The sequence below is a fragment of the Engystomops pustulosus genome, chromosome 10 (assembly GCF_040894005.1).
Source record: "Engystomops pustulosus chromosome 10, aEngPut4.maternal, whole genome shotgun sequence".
Lineage (NCBI taxonomy): Eukaryota > Metazoa > Chordata > Amphibia > Anura > Leptodactylidae > Engystomops > Engystomops pustulosus.
Genome location: NC_092420.1, coordinates 17,595,596 through 17,619,653, shown reverse-complemented (window position 1 = coordinate 17,619,653; position 24,058 = coordinate 17,595,596). Strand labels below are relative to the sequence as shown.

At 44.4% G+C, this 24,058-nt stretch overlaps 1 protein-coding gene and 3 non-coding genes across 4 annotated transcripts; all 4 read right to left on the bottom strand.

Moving 5' to 3' along the window:
* Positions 1 to 11,595: 11,595 nt before the first annotated feature.
* RPL13A (ribosomal protein L13a) lies at positions 11,596 to 16,526 on the bottom strand. Its single transcript, XM_072128985.1, has 9 exons — positions 16,374 to 16,526; positions 14,638 to 14,724; positions 14,241 to 14,313; positions 13,995 to 14,060; positions 12,847 to 12,948; positions 12,608 to 12,693; positions 12,470 to 12,529; positions 12,256 to 12,378; positions 11,596 to 11,721 (listed from the first exon to the last, which is right to left on the bottom strand). The coding sequence occupies exons 1-9, from the start codon at positions 16,386 to 16,388 to the stop codon at positions 11,635 to 11,637; spliced, it is 699 nt and encodes a 232-aa protein (XP_071985086.1). The 5' UTR covers positions 16,389 to 16,526; the 3' UTR covers positions 11,596 to 11,634.
* LOC140105290 (small nucleolar RNA Z195/SNORD33/SNORD32 family) lies at positions 13,063 to 13,137 on the bottom strand. The gene has a single exon (XR_011850529.1). It is a non-coding gene; the product is annotated as a small nucleolar RNA Z195/SNORD33/SNORD32 family (small nucleolar RNA).
* LOC140105289 (small nucleolar RNA Z195/SNORD33/SNORD32 family) lies at positions 14,125 to 14,208 on the bottom strand. The gene has a single exon (XR_011850528.1). It is a non-coding gene; the product is annotated as a small nucleolar RNA Z195/SNORD33/SNORD32 family (small nucleolar RNA).
* Positions 14,381 to 14,455, bottom strand: LOC140105291 (small nucleolar RNA Z195/SNORD33/SNORD32 family). Its single transcript, XR_011850530.1, has one exon. It is a non-coding gene; the product is annotated as a small nucleolar RNA Z195/SNORD33/SNORD32 family (small nucleolar RNA).
* Positions 16,527 to 24,058: the final 7,532 nt, after the last annotated feature.

Below are 24,058 nucleotides of genomic sequence, written 5' to 3'. Positions count from 1 at the left end.
TCAGTGAAGGATATATCAATCACCGGAGCTGAGCCGGTATCAGGAAGCCAGGGTGTCATCTGCAACTAACAGCTGACACCCTAGTGTAACTGTACCGCTTTCTGGGGTTGCCGATTGCTGCTATGGCAACCCTGAGGTGCGATTTTACAGACAGGATCTTACAGTCTCGGGGTGAGCCTATGCTTAGGGTGACAGTGATAATACCCTGCTATACATCAGTACTTATGGGTATTATAATGAACAAGCAAACTGAAGATTACTTGCTCATGTCCCACAATGGGACTAATAAAAGAAAAAGTCTACTGATATGGGGTGCAGAGGACCCTGTATGACCCCCCTGTACTGATATGTGGGTGTACAGGACCCTGTATGACCCCCCTGTACTGATATGTGGGTTTACAAAACCCTGTAAGACCCTAAATGAAGCAAAAGCAGAGGAAGAAAGTTCTTTGGCTGTAGAGTTGGTCCAAAAGTAAGACTGACCTCTTAAACTGAGTTTAAGAATAAAACATCCGTTCTATAGAAGAGTTTTCCTATATCAGGATATAATCAGCGGACATGTGATTCTCAGACTGCTGGGACCTCCACTGATAATGACAAATAACCCCCATCAGAGGAGGGGGGTTCCTATTCCCAATAACTGATGGAGTCGTAGGTCAGGCATCCTACTGCTCATATCATTACTATGGGAGTATTGCAGAGCACAGCGCCTTTGTATCTCGTCACTTTATGTGTACCCGCTATCAGATAACCTTTAAAGAAACACACATCCATACAGTCAGAACATTGCTCCAACATATGATGCTCTGTTAGGCTCCAGGGGTAGTGGACCCATTGTACCACCACGGACAATGACATAAGCCGACACCGGGGACCGGTATCTAAGTGACACCTGGTCTTCACCAGAGCCCACCGCAAAGCAGGTTGGACTTGCTTCGGCGGGGTACCACCTGATCGTTCCACAGGTGCGACTGTGTCCGCAATGGCCGCCACAGCGAGGTACAGAATCATCAGACAAACTCATGGACTGGGACAGGCAGGAGGTCAAGATGGGCAGCACAGGTTCAACGCCAAGAACAAAGCAGGAGGTCAAGGAAGGCAGAACAGGATCAGAGTCAAATGCAAAACCAGGGTCACAACAGGAAATCCAAACACTAGCGCAAGGCAGGGACAAAAGCTTTCTCAATGGCATGAGCACAAAGATCCGGCAGGGAGAGGCAGAGTAAAATAGGATTCTGGGTAAGTCCAGCGCCAATTAACGGCACGCTGGCCCTTTAAATCTTCTGAAGCCGATGCACGCGCCCTAGGAGACGGTAATACGCATGCACGGCCGAGGACCCGAAAGCAGGAGTGAGGACGAGTGAGTAACTGTAGCACAGAGCAGGGGCACACAGTGCGGGACCACCCGTGACATGCTCCAATAAGAATCTAATATCACTGCTTGTACTGTGCAAAAAAACCCGAAAGTACCACTGATAGCATCCCACCATCTAACAACTACTGCAATCTTTAACCTTTACATCTGTGAAGTTTGGTTCTAATACTGTATCCATATAGTAAGCTGGTTTCTGGTACTTTATCTATGTGGTAAGCCAGTTTCTGGTACTTTATCTGTGTAGTGAGCTTGTTTCTGGTACTTTATCTATGTATTAAGCTTGCCTGTGGTACTGTTTCTATAGTAAGTTTAGTTCAAGTACTGTATCCATGTATCCATGTAACAAACTTGCTTATGGTGCTGTATCTGTAGTATGCTTGGTTCTGGTACTGCATCTATGTGGTAAACTTGCTTATGGTACTGTATCAGTGGTATGTTTGTTCTAGTACTGTATCCATATAGTAAACTTGGCTCTGGTACTCTATGTAGTATGGTTAGTTATTTGTTCTAATACTGTATGTATATAGTAGGCTTGGTTCTGGTACTGGTACATGTAGTAAAATTGGTTTTGGAACTCTATGTAGTAAGGTTGGTCCGTGTACTATATTGATGTAGTCCACTTTGTTCTTGTACTGTATGTATGTAGTATGGTTGGTTCTAGTACTGTTTGTATGTAGTTTGGTTGGTTCTAGTCCTGTATGTATCTAGTATGGTTTGTTCTGATACTGCATGCCGTAAGTCTTGTTCTAGAACTTCATATATACAATGTATATAGTAAGTTTGGTTCTGGTACCATTCCCATGTGGTACGCTTGTTTCTGGTGCTATACCTATGTATAAAGCATGATGAAAACTTGATGAACTTTGAACATATGTGTAGAGTTTTTGGTTCTGTTACTGTGTATACACATTTTTACAGTATATGAAAGGTTTAGACTTGTGAGGACCCACAACTTTTATCCAACCATGGGCCAATAGTTGTGCCAATCCTCCCCTGCATGTAACACATCCCTGCCTGGCCTACTTTCTATTTTTTGACACAAAATATAAAATACCCAGTGCCAATGTAACACCAGCCTGAGACTCTTTCTTGTACTCCCTCTGGGCTGCTTTACTTCACACCAAAATTTTGTACTAAAATTACTTGTTATTTTCTAGTTTAAAACAGTGGACCATCAAAGTAATCAAAAACACATAAAACGTAAGGATAAATAAAAAAAAAATTATAATTTCTAAATATTTTTCTTTATACAATTACAGCCCGTATTCGCTCACATTTTGTGCAGTAAATAATCAGATTATTATATTTCATAGAATCGGAGACGTTGTTTTCAATATGGTTATTGTTTTGTGTTTTTTTTTTGCATTATTTCTGGGACATTGGAGCTTATTTACTAAGGATCCGCGGATAGCACTTTCTTTGGATTTTCGAAATTTTCGGGATTTGAGCTGCTGTGACAGGTATTTAACTGGGGATTGTGTCGCACGCCACCGGATTTTGGCGCAGCTGCACTGACTTTTATGCGACAGAAATGGGGGGGGGGCGTGGCCATCGGACGATCCGACGGATTCGGACTGAGCGCAGGATTTAAGATTCAAATTGTGTCGCAAGACAATGCACCTACATGCACCAGGAAGAAGGTGAACTCCTGTGGACCTGAGAGGGGAAGCGACACATGCAGGATATCGGGCGCACAATCTTAGTGAATAGCGGCACAGTGCATTCCGGTCGCACAATGCACTTTCGGGGATCTCGTCAGAACGGTAATTAAATGTGACCCCATTAGGCGCTGATCACCTCCTGCCTCTGTGATGATTCTAATCCTCCTTCATATATTTAACATCCAGAGATGATCTAAGGACACCTGCTCCACGTAGAGACTGACATTAGTCCTAATTTACATAATGAGGCTGCGTTAGGTAGTTTGCAGGTTTTCACTACTTCTGTGTCTTCTTGATTTTACAGCAAATGGTGATATAATTGGTTTAGGACATAGCGAAAAAACAGACTGAAATGCAAAAATGTCCCTGGAAACTCCTGTGTGCAAGTAGAGAAGAGCAGGTCTGCAGTGCCCCCTAGTGCTTAGTATCAGGTACTAGAGGAGCTTTACTTGATTAGTAATAATATGAGCATGAATTTGCCCTCTAAGAAAGTACAAACTGTGGTTTTAAATATACATTAGAAAAGTCAAATTGTTAGCAAGAGTCTTAAAGGGGTTGACCAAAGCAGTAAAAATCGTCTGGTTTAAGACTGCTAGGACCCCCACTGTCTCTGTCCTGCAGCACAACTTCCCCTCAAATTGGTTGTACAGGGAGAGGGAGGGGATAAGCTGTGACATCATCTATTGTCAGTAGTGATGTAATGATGGGTCAGTGTTATCTATATAGAGGTCATTGTACAGGGAGGAGGAGGAGATAAGCTGTGACATCATCTATTGTTAGTAGTGATGTAATGATGGGTCAGTGTTATCTATATAGAGGTCATTGTACAGGGAGGGGGAGGAGATAAGCTGTGACATCATCTATTGTCAGTAGTGATGTAATGATGGGTCAGTGTTATCTATATAGAGGTCATTGTACAGGGAGGGGGAGGAGATAAGCTGTGACATCATCTATTGTCAGTAGTGATGTAATGATGGGTCAGTGTTATCTATATAGAGGTCATTGTACAGGGAGGGGGAGGAGATAAGCTGTGACATCATCTATTGTCAGTAGTGATGTAATGATGGGTCAGTGTTATCTATATAGAGGTCATTGTACAGGGAGGAGGAGGAGATAAGCTGTGACATCATCTATTGTCAGTAGTGATGTAATGATGGGTCAGTGATCTCTATATAGAGGTCATTGTACAGGGAGGGGGAGGAGATAAGCTGTGACATCATATATTGTCAGTAGTGATGTAATGATGGGTCAGTGTTATCTATATAGAGGACATTGTACAGGTAGGGGGAGGAGATAATCTGTGACATCATCTATTGTCAGTAGTGATGTAATGATGGGTCAGTGATCTCTATATAGAGGTCATTGTACAGGGAGGGGGAGGAGATAAGCTGTGACATCATATATTGTCAGTAGTGATGTATTGATGGCTCAGTGGTATCTATATAGAGGTCATTGTACAGGGAGGGGGAGGAGATAAGCTGTGACATCATCTATTGTCAGTAGTGATGTAATGATGGGTCAGTGTTATCTATATAGAGGTCATTGTACAGGGAGGGGGAGGAGATAAGCTGTGACATCATCTATTGTCAGTAGTGATGTAATGATGGGTCAGTGTTTTCTATATAGAGGTCATTGTACAGGGAAGGGGAGGAGATAAGCTGTGACATCATCTATTGTCAGTAGGTATGTAATGATGGGTCAGTGTTATCTATATAGAGGTCATTGTGCAGGGAGGGGGAGGAGATAAGCTGTGACATCATCTATTGTCAGTAGTGATGTAATGATCGGTCAGTGTTATCTATATAGAGGTCATTGTACAGGGAGAAGGAGATAAGCTGTGACATCATCTATTGTTAGTAGTGATGTAATGATGGGTCAGTGTTATCTATATAGAGATCATTGTACAGGGAGGGGGAGGAGATAAGCTGTGACATCATCTATTGTCAGTAGTGATGTAATGATGGATCAGTGTTATCTATATAGAGGTCATTGCACAAGAGGGGGAGGAGACAAGCTGTGACATCATCTATTGTCAGTAGTGATGTAATGATGGGTCAGTGTTATCTATATAGAGGTCATTGTACAGGGAGGGGGAAGAGATAAGCTGTGACATCATCTATTGTCAGTAGTGATGTAATGATGGGTCAGTGTTATCTATATAGAGGTCATTGTACAGGGAGGGGGAGGAGATAAGCTGTGACATCATCTATTGTCAGTAGTGATGTAATGATGGGTCATTGTTATCTATGTAGAGGTCATTGTACAGGGAGGAGGAGGAGATAAGCTGTGACATCATCTATTGTTAGTAGTGATGTAATGATGGGTCAGTGTTATCTATATAGAGGTCATTGTACAGGGAGGAGGAGACAAGCTGTGACATCATCTATTGTCAGTAGTGATGTAATGATGGGTCAGTGTTATCTATATAGAGGTCATTGTACAGGGAGGAGGAGGAGATAAGCTGTGACATCATCTATTGTCAGTAGTGATGTAATGATGGGTATGTGATATCTATATAGAGGTCATTGTACAGGGAGGGGGAGGAGATAAGCTGTGACATCATCTATTGTCAGTAGTGATGTAATGATGGGTCAGTGGTATCTATATAGAGGTCATTGTACAGGGAGGAGGAGATAAGCTGTGACATCATCTATTGTCAGTAGTGATGTAATGATGTGTCAGTGTTATCTACATAGAGGTCATTGTACAGGGAGGAAGAGGAGATAAGCTGTGACATCATCTATTGTCAGTAGTGATGTAATGATGGGTCAGTGGTATCTATATAGAGGTCATTGTACAGGGAGGGGGAGGAGATAAGCTGTGACATCATCTATTGTCAGTAGTGATGTGATGATGTGTCAGTGTTATCTACATAGAGGTCATTGTACAGGGAGGGGGAGGAGATAAGCTGTGACATCATCTATTGTCAGTAGTGATGTGGTGATGTGTCAGTGTTATCTACATAGAGGTCATTGTACAGGGAGGAAGAGGAGATAAGCTGTGACATCATCTATTGTTAGTAGTGATGTAATGATGGGTCAGTGATAAGTATATAGAGATCATTGCAAAGGGAGGGGGAGGAGATAAGCTGTGACATCATCTATTGTTAGTAGTGATGTAATGATGGGTCAGTGTTATCTATATAGAGGTCATTGTACAGGGAGGGGGAGGAGATAAGCTGTGACATCATCTATTGTCAGTAGTGATGTAATGATGGATCAGTGTTATCTATATAGAGATCATTGTACAGGGAGGGGGAGGAGATTAGCTGTGACATCATCTATTGTCAGTAGTGATGTAATGATGGATCAGTGTTAATTATATAGAGGTCATTGCACAGGGAGGGGGAGGAGATAAGCTGTGACATCATCTATTGTCAGTAGTGATGTAATGATGGGTATGTGATATCTATATAGAGGTCATTGTACAGGGAGGGGGAGGAGATAAGCTGTGACATCATCTATTGTCAGTAGTGATGTAATGATAGGTCAGTTACTCCAGTTGCACACTTGGGGCCACATTTATCACTTTTGTGCGCCCAAGTGTAGTAGTTGCGCCTAAATTCTGGCGCACTGTTTTGCCAGAATTATCACAAGCTACAACCATCTGTGATAAGTATATTTTCTGCCTCTTATTAATCACTTTACTTTAAAACAGTTTGGTCGCAATTTTGGCGCAGTTTAGGCGCAATGTTAGATTCAGGCACTTACATGTGATCCTGCTACAAGCTCCTCTCTGCTTCTCCCACAGCCCAGAATGAAGATAACACTCACAGCAGCACCCAGGTGTGTGACACCCTGCACCCAGTGACCTCCTAAGCAGCACCCTGGTGTGTGACACCCTGCACCCAGTGACCTCCTCAGCAGTGGCTTCTCCTGGAGGGGATCCCCCAGTGCTGGTCTCCTGCTGCACCCCTGTAATTCGGGCCAGTATCCCCCTCAGACACACTAGTGATACTGTGCAGAATTACATGGGGGACACTTGTATGTTGTATCTGCAAACTTCTGCAAAGTTCTCTTGCTCTTGCTGTGAGCTCAGCGTTTTGCAGAATATTTTGTAAATAGAAGGTGATGAACTGTAAATAGAGTCTGCAGCTCCTGTCTGTAATGTATCTAATGTATCTATTATATGTTCCAGTGTCTGTAATGTATCTAATGTATCTATTATATGTTCCAGTGTCTGGCTGAGCTTTGCTGCTAGAAATGAGCTGTCCTGCAAAGGGGCTCAGTGTCACTTCTCAGATAACGCCACCTTCGGGCTGGAGTGTTTTTGCGCCCGTTTTTGCACCTAAATGAAAACGTTGCAAGTGATGAATATCATTAGGCGCAGCAAAACATCTGGATTGGTAAGATAGATAAGGGAAAGCTGCTTATTTTTGCTGCGCGGCTAGTTTGGCGTTTAATCGCAAAAATGGCGCAAAAACGGTGCGCCTAAACGAAAAGGGGCAAAAACAACAGAAAAAACGAGTGATACATGTGGCCCTTGGTTGTATACTGTGAGCTCTGAGCTGCCTCAGGAGATGCTATAAGTGAATCCCGCACACATTATAGTGAGATTCTCTGTCGTTACTTAGAGAAAGTTCCAGTCACATTATTCGGTGCGGCGCTGCGCCCGGCAAGTGGAATGTCAATGAAATGTCTAGTCCGTTGTAGCGCTGGAGCTGTAATACACAATTCTACAGTCTCTTATTAACCTTTTACTGCATTAGTTACCAGGCAACCGATCAAGATTTATAGAAACTCTTTTGTTCCGTTCCGGGAAGACTTTTTGTTTTTCAGTCTCTACATATAAGATGTAACGATTGGTTCTCACAACATAATGAAGAGTCACATCACGGCTCTGCCATAACCCCAGTCATCAATCACATGCGCCGCACATACCGAACGAGCGCTGCTAAAAAGTATATAGAAATAGCAGGATCCTTAACCCCTTCCTGACCGATGGTCATTGGTGCCAGAATGTCCAGGTCAATTTTTGATGTTCTGCTGTGCGCTTCTTCAACTCCTCTCTGCTCGCGTGTTGACTTTAGATGTCAGCGGGCACAGGTCCGGAGTCTGCAGCGACGTCTTTACAGGCATCTGGTGTCATTACCGCTTCTCCCTTCTCACAGCATCGCGCTGAATGAGTGCGATGCATAGAGGAGTGGGTCTGGCACGGCCACCGGCTCCATAGATGTGGTGGTCAGGGCACGTTCACACGTTGCGTTTTGACCTGCATTTTCATCGCGTTTGAAACGCATATACAACAGCTGAGGAGAGGTGATTTGCCTAATTATATCACTGTTAGGGTGCGGTCACACGTTGCAGTAACTGCATCGCAATCAGCTTTGAGGTGGTTTTAGGTGCAGTTTTGTAAATTTAACAGGTGAGAGACATGAACTGAACGAGTGAATGACATTTGTGGTGCAGGTTTCCTCTTCAAAATCAAATTACCCCGTTCAGTCCATGTCTTTCACCTGTTCAATTGACAAAACTTCACCTAATAGCACCTCAAAGCTGATTGCGATGCAGTTTTAACTGCAACGTGTGAACGCACCCTTAGCATTTCCCTTTACAAAACGCATAGAAAACACAATGTTAACGCACGCGTTAACACATGCGTTGAGAGTGCTGCGGAAACAGAGTTAGGGTGATGCCACACATGGCGTTTTTAAACAGTTTTTGGTCCGTTTGTAAGCAATCCGTAAAAAAAGCGCATCCATTTTTTACAGGTTTTCCAAATATGCGCAATTAAAAACTGATGTTTTCAAAAAACACATGCTTTTTTTTTATGGACTGCTTAAAACCGGACCAAAAACGGTTTCAAACCGCCACGTGTCGCATCACCCTTAGGGTTCATAAAGTGACGGTAGCGCACAGGGGGCGGGGCTCGAGCCGATTGCATATGCATTTTCAAATAAACGCACGTGATTGGGTTATCAATCGCATGCGATTGGCCTGAGCCCCGCCCCCTGTTCATAACGCAACGCTTCCTGATGCGCCAGGTCCAGGTGCATGGAGAGGGTACGTAAGCCAACAAGAAAACGTCGCTAATGCATTTTTCACCATTTTCACTGCATTTGACATTTTTTCCTCTTCCCAGTACACGGCTTGGAATATTAAATAGTCACTATGAAGTGAAATTTGTGCAAAAAAAATAAGCTATCACCCAGCTCTTTAAGTGGAAAAAAAAAAAATCAAAAAAGTTTAGATTTTTGAAGGTGGGGAGAGAAAAATGGAAGTGAAAAAACTAAAATGGGCCAGGTTGTTCAGGGGGTTAATATTCTTAGTATTATAGAAATGGAGAGGCAAATATGAAGTGACATCCACCTGCAGGTCACCAACTTAACTCATCTCAGACAGAATATTTCTCCTTATATTTCCAATTTGGAAAAACTTTATAGGTTAAAAGGGCAATAATACACATAAGGGAATTCTAGAAAATACATTATATGCTGCACCTGAGGGGATTCTGATATTTACCCCATTAGAGATTGTGTAGGTGAGCATTTAAAAGCCCATAGGACAGTGGTGGCAAACCTATAGCACGGGTGCCAGAGGCGGCACTCAGAGCCCTTTCTGTGGGCACCCGGGCCATCGTCCCAGCACACCAGACAGAATTCAGAGACTCTTCCTGCAGTTCCAAGCAACTTAAAAGATGCTGCTTTCATTCATATTTTAATACTTGCTTCTCTACTGTAGGAACAGAGAATGTGTAAACCAGGCTGGACACTGCAAAGAAGCTAAAATGACATTTTTTCCATCTTTCTTCTGTGTTTCTGTCCTCAGGAGGCCAATCTGATTTAAAGTTGAAGAACAGGGAGCGATAAGTTACTGCTTTAATTTTTGATTGGCACCTCGGGGGTTTGGGTTGCAGTTTTAGCACTTGGTCACTAAAAGGTTTACCACGGTCATAGGATGTGACCAACTTGAGTTTAGCAGGGTCCAATTAATCACTTGACCTGGGTCACTAATTCAAATGTATAACTTCAGCTGCAATACCAAGCACAACCACTGTACATTAGACAGCACTGTTCTAGGAAAGAAGTGAAGAGACTAGGGTGAGCAATGTAGTCTCTTCACATTCAAGAGTCCAGAGATTCTCTGCACAATTACAACCCCTATCTAGTCATTAAACCAGCTTTTTTGGCAATTAAAATTTTTTAAATTACACACTGGTCACCTCAAGCCACTACAACTTCACATCTAATGGTTTCACCCCCAATAGCGAAAAAAGTTTAACCAACCTCACCACTTACATACAGGCAAAAGATATCTGGAATCAAGTGCACCAAAGTGTATACCAGCAGGGGTGCAGAGTGTGCACCTTGTCAAATACTACAATACACCAGTCCTAAAACTTGCCCAACATTAGGATCTAATGTCCCATAACCCAATGTGATCAAATCTCTAGTCACATTATAGACCTTTATTCATACAAAGGTTTCAATTTAGAAAGTCGACATCAAGAATACTATCTGCTGTATTCACCACAGATCAATCCACTCAGCTACATGCTCCTAGTATTAATACTATAGGCAGAGCTAACCAACCAAGCAGTGCAGATGTACAAGTACACCAAGGGCATCGTCCTAGCCCTGCTAAAGCCCGTTTTAAACGGAAACTACTGCACAATTTTCTACAAACTAGGAGACCAAGATAGAAATTTATGAAGGTTTTGGCATCAAGTTAGTCGGTTTCATTTTAAATAGTTCCTTAACATGAATTTGACCTCACTGCAATGTCAGGCACCACTACACAGTATACAGAGCTGTGCAGCTATTAGCAGCGCAGTGTAGTTACTGGAGGTTCAATAATACTCCAACCAAGTTTCAGTGCGGCACAACACTGACCAGACAGTTCTGTATTTTAGTAGGGGCAAATGCTTTCTACTATAAAAGTACAACTTTGCCTAGGATATACAGAAGTCCTAGAAAAATCCAACCGGCAATGAAGGGACCCATACAGATCTCAAAAACCATGGATCCATACCAGTGGTGCTCAAGGTGAATATTGCAGCTGTTCATTCTGTTTTATTCTTTATGGCACTGAAGATAGCTGCTGTATTAATCTCTATGGCGCTGACTGACATGTGCAACCAGCTCTCTGCATCCCGAGTGCAAAAGGTGCACAATGGACCCCCTTTTCTCAAGCTTCTTGGGAGTCTCATTGCAGTTGCTTCCACAGGTCAGCAAGTTGGACCCCATCATGTGGCTAGGACCTAACATGCTATGGCTGGAGAACTCCTTTAAGAGGAATCAATGAGTCACCAACAAAACAAGTTACACCAATGCAAAGCCAGAAGCATCAGGAAAGGAAGGCTGAAGCAACACTGGAACCATGGAATGACATTTTTTAAGATATCCAGAAAAGGGCTTTTACTGAGGCTGAAAAACATGACTGCTTTCTTTAAAAACCAGCTCCTCTGACCATGGATAGTGTGTAGTAATTGGGAGAGAGCAGCAATGTTTTCCAACCTACTGACAACTTGAAGTTTGTATCATGACCAACATGTGCGACAGCTGTAACTGGGCCTGAACTGGTTAAAGGGTGAAAACTCATTATCTGAATGCAAACAGACTAATGTTTCATGAAATTTTTATTCCAAATCTGTGGATATTTAGACTAGGACACCGTACTGCTTCAGGACATCTGTGTATTTTGAGATTTTGCTCTCGACGTTCTTTTCTGCCTGCTTCTTCAGTTTCTGAAAATTTAAAGTTCAGAAATATGATGTTATATGGAGGCAATGACAAGATTTGTGTTCTACACTCATCATACAATTCAAAACCCACAAGTCTTTCAAGGATCAGATCCATGGTATTCTCTTTAATATAGGCAGCCACTGACTTCTGTGCCAGGGTCTTGATTATACCAGTCATTGCCCACCTACACTAGGTCAAGAATCTTTGTCCTACACACAGGTGTGCGTTCTGCACCTTTCCAACACTTGCAGTGACTGCCATTATAATGCACTTTCAAAGAGGTGGGATAAGGAAAAGTGCCCCACACATCAGCATGAGGGACCAAAATTGATGCAGCTTCTGTAAAATTTAAGCAAGTCGATGACCATTGATGACTCCCCTGAAGTTATGGTGTTTGAAGTAAGGAATAGAGTCTCAGTCCAGTTTAAAATTTGGGAACCCCATGTTGAGATATTTTTGAAACTGCTTTCTCTAGGTGTATTCTCTGAGCGCAATAGTCTTTAGTACAGCAGACAGTATAAAGCAACTTCACTTACCGCAACAAGCTTCTTTTTGTTGTAGTAAAGCTTGGCCTTCTCCTTCCTCTTCTCTTCAAGAGTGGCAGTCACAGCCTGGTACTTCCAGCCAACCTCATGGGCAAGGCGACCAAGGAAAGCAAACTACAGAAAAATCCATAATACATGGATTACTTTGATGAAATGTGACAAGACATCAGAAGACTAAAAGCCATGTTTGTTAGGAGTTTCATACCTTTCTTGTTGGCTTCAAGCGCACGATCTTCAGGGCAGCAGGGACAACCATACGCTTCCTCTAGGTGTGGAAAAACAATTTGTCAATTACCCATTAACTGAGAAAACCACATTAACGCATGGATGGACAGCCACTTACCTTGTCATAAGGAGGTGGGATACCATCAAAGACCTTCAGCCTTTCCAGAGCAGCCTGTCCTCGCTTAGTCTTGTGTGGAAGCATACCTGAATGCAGAAAGGTTCATGCCAATCATTACCATGCAACATCATTTAAGGTATAGTATCCATTATTAGTAGATAAAGCTCAGACAAAGTTTAAATTTCAGCTTCATTTGCCCCCCCCCCCCAACAAAAAGTCCACATTACGGTGATCATTACCTCTTACAGTCCTCCAGAAGATGCGGCTGGGTGCCCTGAAGTGGTATGGCCCACGAGAAGGGTTTGTGTTCATGCGTTTTCGCAGGAAAGCAAGGTACTTCACTATGGAAGAAGCAAACAAATCACATAAGAGCCTGAATAGAATCTATGGCCAATGTAAGAAAATACTGAGACAGTGGCCAATATGTCTGTAATGATGCAAAGTGTAATTGTTGAGCGGTCTCAGATGGTAGTGCATGTGAAATGGTTTCATGGTCGTGAAACTCAAGCACAAAGTTCATCAATGACCAGGTTGAATTGCTGCTCCCTATGCACTTCAACCCAAAAAAAACAGCACCAGAGAGCATTAATCCATCCACTGTGGCACAGCCCAGAAGGGCACCATCACTCATCCATGTGGAACTATTCCAGGTAATTGGCTAAGTAAAACTGCTGGGAGATCAGCCACAGATCTGACATCTTGTAGAAAGGTCCTCAATAAAAAAAAATAAATAAATGGTCCTGAAACCCCCTGAACAAGAACAGACCTCAACCAAGACAAACATAATTGACCCACAAGAATAATCCTATAATTCTTGATTTTACTCCACAATTCGCAGTTAAGCATGAATCCTGTGGTTACATTCACGGTCTAGTGCAGTGATGGCGAACCTTTTGGAGACCGAGTGCCCAAACTACAACAAAGACCTGCTTATTTATCGCAAAGTGCCAACACAGAAATTTAATTTGTGATTTATACTCCCTTCTCTGTCACAGTTTTCATTGATACCAGCACCCTGAGGAGACCAATAAAGCAGAAAATAGTCCCAGGTAGAGCTGTCACTTTAAAATAGTTCTGTGCACAGCAAGTCCTGGGCTGTCTGGGACTGCAGGAAGATACCTGGAGTCCTCTCTGGTGATGGCCTGAGCGCCCAAAGAAAGGGCTCCGAGTGCCACCTCTGGCACCAGTGCCATAGGTTAGCCATCACTGGTCTAGTGGAAGGAGGCGCACAGAAGGCAACCTCATCCACTTTCCCCAAGTGCTGGAAATTCCAAGAACATCATTCAGCGATAAGAGTTCTCACAATTGATTGGGTACCAGGGCTAAATCCCCCACCAGACTAATATACACTATTCACAAGATAACAAAGATGGACTGGAATACTTACATTTGTTGCGGTAGAAGTTGCCAGAAATGTTGATGCCTTCGCATCTTACAACCACTACTTTGCGCCCTGTAAGTCAAAAGAACTTAGTATTAACCAATCACTGGTGTTGACTTATGATCTAGCTCCAAGTTTAGTCTCAGATGGTAGTGCATGTAAAGTGATCTCATGGTCGATTAAACTCGTATGAGAAAACTTTTGCCTCATCATTGACCATTTAAAACGTTTTCTATAGAAATCTCTACTTACCAAGCAAAACTTGTTTAGCAACAATAGCAGCGAGACGACCAAGGAGATGTCCTCTGCCATCGATGACCAGAACCTGCATAAAACATCCACCGGTCAAACTGATGCAAAAATGTAATGGTGTAGACTGCTGCTACGTGCAGGTCGTCTCAGATGGTAGTGCATGTGAAATGGTTTCATGGTCGCAAAACTCAAGCACAAACTTCATCAATGACAAGGCTGAATCAGATCCCTACATGTCTAAATACATCCCGAATCACTAGCACTGCATAAGAGCAGAAGCGGTACTACAATATGAGTACAGTCCTCTCCCATTTATTTAGAATGCAGGGTCTATACGGCACCCTGGTTTCCATTCAACCACCACTTGTATAACTCCTGGCAAGAGCTTGATAATCACCTGGCTTGAAGCTTTCACTCCTCTGCCCAAGTTCTTGTAGAAGCCTGGGAGACCCCCCTTGATCAGATGTTGAGGCAGCTTCTTGACCTAAAGGAAAAAGACACTTTACATCAGTACATTATCAGCAACAGGTCCATAAGGACTTATATCTAGCAGACAATCACATTGTCCCCTAATCCAAGATCAACCCACAACTGCCATGTTTTTAATAATGCTTCAGTCAGAACATGTAAACCAGTTGCAGTTTTACAAATCCCAGCTTGTGACTACAGCTGAAGACCGGAGACCTACTGGGAGTTGTAGTTGCCCCACAGCTGACTATAGTCTACTAAAAAGTTTGACATCTTTACAACCACTGGTTTACATGAATGTAATGACATAAGCCGCCAGTGAATATTTGCGGCTGTAAAATGAGAAATCACAAGGCACCCAACAGCAACATGTGAAATAACTACATTAAAGGAGATGTGTTGAGAAGAAAGGGCTTTGCCCATGAAAAAAGTTGGACGCTCGGCAATCTCCATCAGCTCAATAGAGATGAAAGGAGCATGGTCGTCTGTACCGCTCATATCAGGGAGTGTATCTCTGACCCCCCCGTTCTTATAACCAAGACCCCACTTATCCTGTGGATCGGGCCTAACCTGCTCAGTGGGTAAACCCCCCTTTAGCTGCAACAGCAAAGCTCTAGTGGATCCCAATTAGTCACAAGTCCATGAGAGTGTAGCTTACCACCATATACTATACACTCGCTGCAGATATGTGGATGTACATGTAGTGTCATTGTTGCAGTAGAGGTATGCACTAACCCCAAGAACCTTTCACATCACCAGGGGACCCAAACAGGTTAGTTTTTCCATCTAAAACTAAGCCTCTACTGCAGAGTAGGACATTAATTGCAATTGGTGGGGTGTGACACTATCACAGGTCAGCTGCTTTGCACCCACTACACAACAGTACTGTGATCTTCCCTGTTGAATACAGGCACAGGTTTTATACACTGGCAACAGGGTCATTCTGCCCATAGTTAATCAGATGGAGAGATCAGGACGGGCTCACTGGTTATCACCCATTGACAGGTCACATTCTCCATCAGCTCTGTCAGGGATCAACTCTGCTATTGTGGGTAACGGGGCACCTGCCCTGTATAGGTGTAATGACTGCAGTGATTACACCTGTAATATAAACACATCACATGTGTCTACAATAGGTGGGAGCTCCACTTATCCAATGGCCGGGGCCACCTACCCAGGTAACTGGTGATAAGTCTCCATCATGGATGGATCTACAGCCTAGTGCTGCAGCCAGACAGAGCACAGCAGGGCCTGATGGGGTAGGATCATGTCCCAGACAGGGAGGTGCCCAGCACCCGGGGTATCTGCAGCCGTGACAGGCCGGAGCACAGCACATGTCCAGCATGGAGGCACCGCTCACACGTGATGTCTACAGCGGAGCACATTACGGCATGAAACCGCATAGAAAGCACGACAGGGACGTAAAGCAGGATGTTTAACACCCGCCATGTATCCGCAGATGTACAGTGCTCTCCCGGCAATGCTCTCCCATATGAGCCGGGGAGGCCTAGGCCTCATCACAGCGGTTATACCCGCAGTCACGTCCACAGCCGTGCGGGCGCCCCAACAGCTCCGCGGACAGCTCCCGGTCACCCCGCCATCTTCCTCTCCCCCGGCAGAGACACAGAACACCCTCAGAGCGCGAGCCGGGCCGGAGCCTCTCACCTTAGTGTCCGCCATCTTGGGCTGCCGGACGAGAAAGAGACTCGCGCTGTGCCACGGGGTCTCCAAAAGGAAGGAGAAGGGGCGGAAGTGACGCAATATGCACTCCTCCTGTCAGGAAGAAGGAGGATCCGCTTCTGTCTGACATATACAACGGAGCTGGGGACCAATCAGCTTTTAGCTGCTAGAGACTGCTGTGCTGTATGAAACCCGACGCGTGGTTGGTCAACAGAATAACCGGAAACTCCAACGCTTTTCTCGCGGGGTATGCCGGGATCTGTAGTTCTGTTCCTGAGGGAATGGTTTTCTTAAATTTGTGGGGTAAGCAGTTTTTTTTTAATGGGATTGAGGACCCACATAATTATACTGCACGATAAAGGAGGCTGCAAGACAAATATAATGTCACAAATATGTAAAGGAAGTTATAAAGAAAACTAATCTGGTCAGTGGGATGTATTACTCATTGAAAAAGTCATTTAAAAAAAGTAATAAAAGGAAGTTTTTTTAAACAGCTCACCCCAGTTTTTCAAATTTGGGCATGGTTTACCAGGCGGGTGATGCACCCAGTAATAGCAAGAGGATGTAGATGAACTAGAGCGGGTGCTGTGGTGTGTGGATTAGGCCGTGTTCACATGTTGCGTTTTTTTCCCCCCGCTTTGAAACGCATTACATTAACTGAGGAGAGGTGATTTGCCTAATTACATTACAGTTTACATTTGTTAACGCTATGCTAATGCATAGCGTTAACATAGGAAAAGAGTTAGGCTATATTCACACGAACGTATGGGGGACGTATATACGGCCGCCGTATATACGGCCGATATACGTCCCCCATACACTTCTATGGGCGCACGGCACCCTACGGGAGCGGTACGGTGCCGCACACCGTAATATCTTTTCCCGTAATACGGCGCCGTGCGCCATAGGTTGCTATGGAGAGGGGCGGGGGTGAGCTGCGCTCACCTCCTCCTCCTCTCCCCGTACACTGCCGTTGCCCGCTACGGTACGGTACGGGCGGGCAACGGCAGTGTGAATATAGCCTTAGAGTGAAGATGGGATACTTATACAGACCAATCGGAGAAGGGGGATTAGGACTACCTTTCTTCCATGGGTACTATCTGGCGGCGCAGATGGGCAGATTAGTGGGATGGAAAGAGAACCCCCTACTCATAAAAATGGTTCAACTAGCAGATGGAAAGGTGGAAAATATCCTAGAACTACTAGAAAGCTCTCTTTTAAAAGAAGAACCCTACAATAACTGGACAGTAGTGAAGACATTGGTGAAGGCTTGGAAGGGCTTCAAGGAAACACTCGGTCTTCAAGGATATATACAGGAAACTCCATTGTGGCTTAACTCGTTTTTTAGAGACCCAATGATACTCCCAGATAAAATCTTTTAGTGGAGATCAGGGACCAGATACCTCTCTCAAATCATGATTGACGGCCAAATTATGTCCTTCTCTGCACTATGTTCGAGATACGGCTTAAAAGAAGGGGACTGGTTGCGTTACAACCAACTATCACATATAATAAAAAGTAAACCACAATATAGCAAATTCTCTTTAGTAACACACAAATGTCTTGAGCTTATTCGTAACACAAACGATTGTAATAAAATAATTTCTAAAATATATAAATACCTAAGAAACGATTATTCAGCACATATGAAACACAACTCACGCAATAAATGGGAAAAAGTAATAGGGAAGATGAACGAAAATGAATGGAGCGAAACACACAGGAACACTAAGAAAGGCTCCAGTAACTGGAACCATAAGCTTATACAATTTTTTTTTTTTTTTTGCACCAACTATATTACACACCACTGGACTTACACAGAATGAGGATTAGGGAGAACTCGAACTGTTGGAAATGTCAAGCCGCAGAGGCAGACTTTATTCATTTGGCCTGGTTATGTCCAGGTATTAGAACTTACTGGGAAGAGATCTTTAAAGAGAACCTACCACTACGAATCTACCTATAAAGGTAGATCGGGTGGTAGGTGGATGTAAGGGACGTGAGGAGAGCTCTTTTTAGAGCTAATCCTCACTTCCCCCCCAAACTTTTGGGAAACTTTATTAACCTAATATGTAAATTTCGTTATGCGGCTACTGGGGCATGGAGTAGCGGGGCATGAGGCTACACAGCGCGGCTACTCCACGCCCCAGTAGCCACATTACTCCTCCTACCCTGTTGTGTGCGGCGCGCAGCTCCTCGTAGCTGCGCGCCCTCGTCTGACAAGCCGGCTACTGCGCATGCGCAGTAGTTCCGGCCTCGGAGCTGGGACTGCTCAGCCGGCGTTCTGCGCATGCGCAGCTCAGGCGTTCTGAGCTGCGCGCCGGACACAACAGGGTAGGAGGAGTAATGTGGCTACTGGGGCATGGAGTAGCCGCGCTGTGTGGCCTCGTGCCGGCTACTCCACGCCCCAGTAGCCGCATAACTAAATTTACATATTAGGTTAATAAAGTTTCCCAAAAGTAAGTGGGGACGTGAGGATTAGCTCTAAAAAGAGCTCTCCTCACGTCCCTTACATCCACCTACCACCCGATCTACCTTTATAGGTAGATTCGTGGTGGTAGGTGCCCTTTAAGAAGATCTCGACAACCCTTAATATATCCCTGGACCCAACTCTTACTACTGCTATTTTTGGTCTCTTGGACCAGGGTCTAGTAAAGAGACAATATGGAAATTTGATTATTAAACTAATGAATATTGCACTAATTTGTATAGCCCGGAAATGGGGCTCCAATGAATACCCAAAAATGGAAAGTTGGTACCATGTTTCTTGCCAAATTAAAAAATATAAAGACATCCGTGTTAAGAACATGTCACGGGGGCCTAGGAGAAATAAATATTGGGATAAATGGTGCTGAGAAACTAATCCTTGGGGAACAGGGGTGGGGGAGGAGGGGGAGGGATGGAGTTTCCTTTTTTTTTTTTTTTTTTTTTTTTTCTTCTCTTCTTTTTTTTCTTTCTTTCTTTTCTTTTTGTGTTTGTTCGGGTACCCAGCGTATTCTCAGGGGGTGGGCGAGGGAGGGATATTTGGTTTAAGTTATATTTCTCACAGGACCAAAAGTCCTGATAAAAGTTCAAAATAGTTCAATGGGAAAAAACTATATGTTGCCGCATTGGTGATATTTTGAAATTACACTTCTACTGTACTTGGAAATTGTCGATTGGTCTGTTTCCTGGTATAAATGTTTTTATTGTCAAAAACTTAATAAAGATTATCTAAAAAATAAAAAAAAAACGCTATGCTAACGCATGCTATACAGTGCGTTTTGTAAATGCAAATGTTAACAGCAATGTAATTAGGCAAATCATCTCTGTTGTTTTAATGCATTTCAAAACGTAACGTGTGAACGCAACCTTAGAGGGCAAGGACGGGTAATCATTATCAAATTTGGGTTATTCAATTTGCTAATAAAATCTGATTGGAGGCCAGAAGGAATTTTTTCTCTACCATGGGAACATTTGTGCCTGCCCTAAGCCGCGTTCACATGTTGCAGTCTTTTGTTGCATTTTTGCCGCATTGGGAAAGACACTCCCTTTCCTCTGCCATTTAAATGCGTCTTTTCAGCCTTTCTGTCTCTATGGGGGATATGTATGTCAGTGGCTTTCCGCTTTTCGCCAAATACCGCCGGGATTTTGGCGCACGCGATCGGATTTCGGCACCGGGTTGCATGCAACAGAAATATCGGATATCGACACACAAACTTTAGTGAATCCCGGCCGGACCCGAATCAGCGTCGGAGAACCCGCCGCTGGATCGTGACTGGACCGGGTAAGTAAATGTGCCCCATTGTGTGAAAACTTCAATCCTGGTTTAGACATCGAAACCTGCATCTGAAAAACTGAACGTGTGAATGCAGCCTGAGGCCACGGTCACACGTTTCTCTAGCATTGCCTTCATAATGCAATGCTGACGCACAGGGGACGGGCCTCGGCCCAATCGCATATGCGTTTCCAGGGAAACGCATGCAATGATAACCTGATCGCGTGTGTTTCTCTGGAAACGCATATGTCTTCGGGCTGAGACCCACCCCTTGTGTGTTAGTGTTGCGTTATATCGATGGAGGAGGCCACAGCACGCAGAAGATTCCAAAGAATGATGGCCTTATTCACATAGAAGGCATAAAATGCGCGAGGTTTCGATTCACAATGATGCTTGAGAAAGATTCATTGTGAATCGAAACGTCGCAAATTTTATGCCTTCTATGTGAATAAAGCCTTCATTCTTTGGAATCTTCTGCGTGCTGTGGCCTCCTCCATCGATGTCCTGTCTCTCAGGTTCGTGTACCAGAACCTTTGGCTGCGAGCACCACACCTTATGAACTATCATGTAGGACTCTGATTGCTGTCTCTCCTCTTCTAGTGTTGCGTTATAAACGCAACGCTAGCGTAACGTGCGGCCACAGCCTAAGGGCGCATTCACGTGTTGTGTTCATGACGCGAAGCTAGCGCATTGGGGGCAGGCCACGACCCAATCACTTATGCGTTTCCAGGAAACTGCATATGATCGGTAACCAGGCCCTGTTGTCTTGTATTGCTCAAATGTAAGACATTGGGGGTCATTTACTAAGGGCCTGATTCGCGGTTTCCCGACGTGTTACCCGAATATTTACGTTTTGCGCCGATTTTCCCTGTATTGCCCCAGGATTTTGGCGCACGCGATCGGATTGTGGAGCATCGGCGCTGGCATGCACGTGACGGAAATCGGGCGCGTGGCTGAATGAAAACCCGACGGATTCGGAAAAAACGCTGCATTTAAAAACAAAAAAAAAGTGTGGCGGGACACGCGCTTACCTTCACTAGGAATAGGCCGGTGAACTTCAGTGCATTCCGGCGGGCCTCGGGGAACCTCAGTGCCACCTGGTGGACATTGGGGGAACTACCTTAGTGAATCCCTGCCGGACCCGAATCCACCACAGAGAACGCTCCGCTGGATCGAGAATGGACCGGGTAAGTAAATCTGCCCCATTGTGGTCTGGTTACTGATTGCCTGCGTTTTAAGTGCAGCCAGCGACATTTCACGCCCCTCCACGTCCCCCTTGTGTGGCGATGGTGGAAAGGGGACAATAATCTCATGTACTAGCAGTACAATAGCATTTGCCATTATTTCAGGGCTTCAGGCTTGAACACACGTTGAAGAAACATTGCGTTTTAGCAAATGCAATGGAAACGCAATGTTACTGTTACTCCAACATGTGATCAAGGTTGAAGCCTTTGGAATGCGGCAAAAAAGCATCGCATTGTGTGAACGTGTTCTCAGTTTTAGGACGTTTAGCTCTTTCATTCTTCCTCCTGGTCAAGTGTCTCCATCTTCTTATCTATAGGTTGCTGGTGTGTATTCATCCTGCTCTGAAGTTTTGGTTGAGTTTCCCCAATGTATTGTGTATTATGTATGTATTATTATTGGAGCCTCTAGAACACATTATCATGTATATAACATTGGGAGATGTACAGGAGAACCTCACCCCAAATCACCCACAACTCCCACTTCTCACATATGATGAAATGTGCAGGTTTTGTCTAATAAACTAAAAATTGTCTAAGTCTTGTAAAATTGTAACATTTTGTTTATTTGTGTCTTGTTATATTTCTCAGATCATCCAGGTGGAGGCGCTGTCTCTCATCCTCCTCTACTTCCTCTCAGGCCATTGGCAGGATGGGGTCGTATCTCCAGTCCCAATCCTCTGCTGTTGTCTGGTGCACGCACATGGAGCGTCGTTGCTGCAGAGCAGGAAGCAGGGACCACCGGGGAGGAGCAGAGCTCAGGTGCTGGATCTGAGAAGGCAAAGTAAATAATGTTTCACAAAATCTCATCCACACAATTTACAAATGTGATTTTATTACAAACTGCTACTCACCCTCCTCCGGAGGCGCAGGTATGTAATGTGATGATTTCTCGTGCAGCGAGGGAGCGCGGTATTTCTGGGTTCCCAATGTGGAGCTGGAGGATGAGATAGAACGATGGGTGTTATATCCAGCAGCAGGAGCTACGGCCATCACTGAGGACACGGCCTCATATACAGTCACACAGTATCACCTGTAACTGGACTTCTCTTATCCATGATTTTTCAGAATAGAAGATGCTGGAGCCGGTTCTGATGGTTCTAGTTCCTGCTGCTGACTGTCTGACGGGGTCATCAGGCCATAAGCGGATGATGGGAATCCTTCTCCTCCTCTATGTATAGAAAGACAGAAGTGGATGGGAAAATCAAAGGAGACAATGAAGTGGTTGAGGTAATAGATGATAGATGATCACAGCGACATTCAGGTCACACATGTTATGCCTAGTGTTGGTAGTGACAGCACCCCCTATGGATGACCCATTGGAGGTGTAAGGATACATCCACATGGGAGGGAAATGCTGCAGATATTCGGCTGTGGAATTGTATTAGGAATATCTGCAGCATTTACCATAGAAGCAGAATGGATAAGACTTTAGAAGTTTCCATCCACAGATACATCGGATCAGATCTGTACAAGGTCCGGGGATGTTGTGGATTTTCACTGAAATACATGAGGCCAAATTCACAGTAAATCCAGACTTACCCCCAGCACACGGCCGCCGTCCTCTCCTGACTTTGTCTTCTCTGATGTCTTTCTCATGTGATGGGACAGGAGCCTCCGTGTCTTCAGAGCTGCAGGAGGTCGGTGAGGACGTCAGGGAGGACAATATTTGGCTTTAGTAGTTGGTTTTCACATTGATCTTGAATCTGGTAGATCACGTCCATCGCTAGAGGTAGATTTAGGGATGATGCTTTCTCCACCCTCTGGAGGCTGAGATCTCATAACATTGTGGCACAAATTCTTGGATTTCTGTGACTCAAAGATATCAAGGGGTGTTTGGAGGGAAGGATTGGGGGACACAGTGGAACAGGGGGGCTAGGATAGTGTTCAGGGGTTTGAAGGGGAGGGGAAATAAAAGGGGCATTTCTTTGTGGGGGGGGGGTCAAGGAATTGTGGGGGAGGGGAATAAAGCAGGGTTTTTTGGAGGGGGGTTGAGGTGTTTGTAGGGGTGGGGAATTACAAGGAGAATTTCTTTGGGGGGGATCAAGGGTTTATGGGAGTGGGGGATAGATAGGGACCTTTTTTCTTTTTTGAGGGGGAGCTGACACACATGCACTGGACTTTTTGAATGGCACTGCCTGAGCGACACTGTCCTGCCAGTACAGACCAAAACTACTGCCCCTGCGCACATAGTTGTAGGAAAGTGAATGTGAGGAGTTTGGGCCCCACTTAAGGCAGCAGCAAGCGATCATGTAAGTCTTATTACTGCCCTAATGGTGGCCGACTGCCTGATCTCTCTGCTCTAGCGCATACAGCCAGCAATACAGAGGTATATGCAGAATATTACTGTCTGTACAGGTCACAGCCACTTGCCTCCTTCTGTCCTAGAAGCTGCAGCAGCAGTGGTAACCCTTGGCGGTCCCAATACAGCAGCGCTACAGGACACAAGGAGAGTGCACTGATCCACGTCAGTGGCAAAATGGACATGAGAAATTAATAAAACAAAACATTGGTTGAAGAAAATATGACCTTTGGCTTGTTTTAAAATAAAAAGAAAAAAAGAAAAGTCATAATTCCCGCACTGTTCAGGGCAGGCAGCAATAATGGAGGCAGAGATTGGTCCAGGCTGCAAACATGCATCATCAAAAAAACTGTCTGTAGTCAGGACTGGC

Bases quoted from the DNA above. Each gene is read 5' to 3' on its own strand.
- RPL13A (XM_072128985.1), bottom strand. The intron at 14,061-14,240 runs GTAAGTAGAGAT...TTTGACTTACAG, and splicing joins TGCTAAACAAGTTTTGCTTG to GGCGCAAAGTAGTGGTTGTA. The intron at 12,379-12,469 runs GTATGAAACTCC...ATTTTTCTGTAG, and splicing joins GCTTGAAGCCAACAAGAAAG to TTTGCTTTCCTTGGTCGCCT.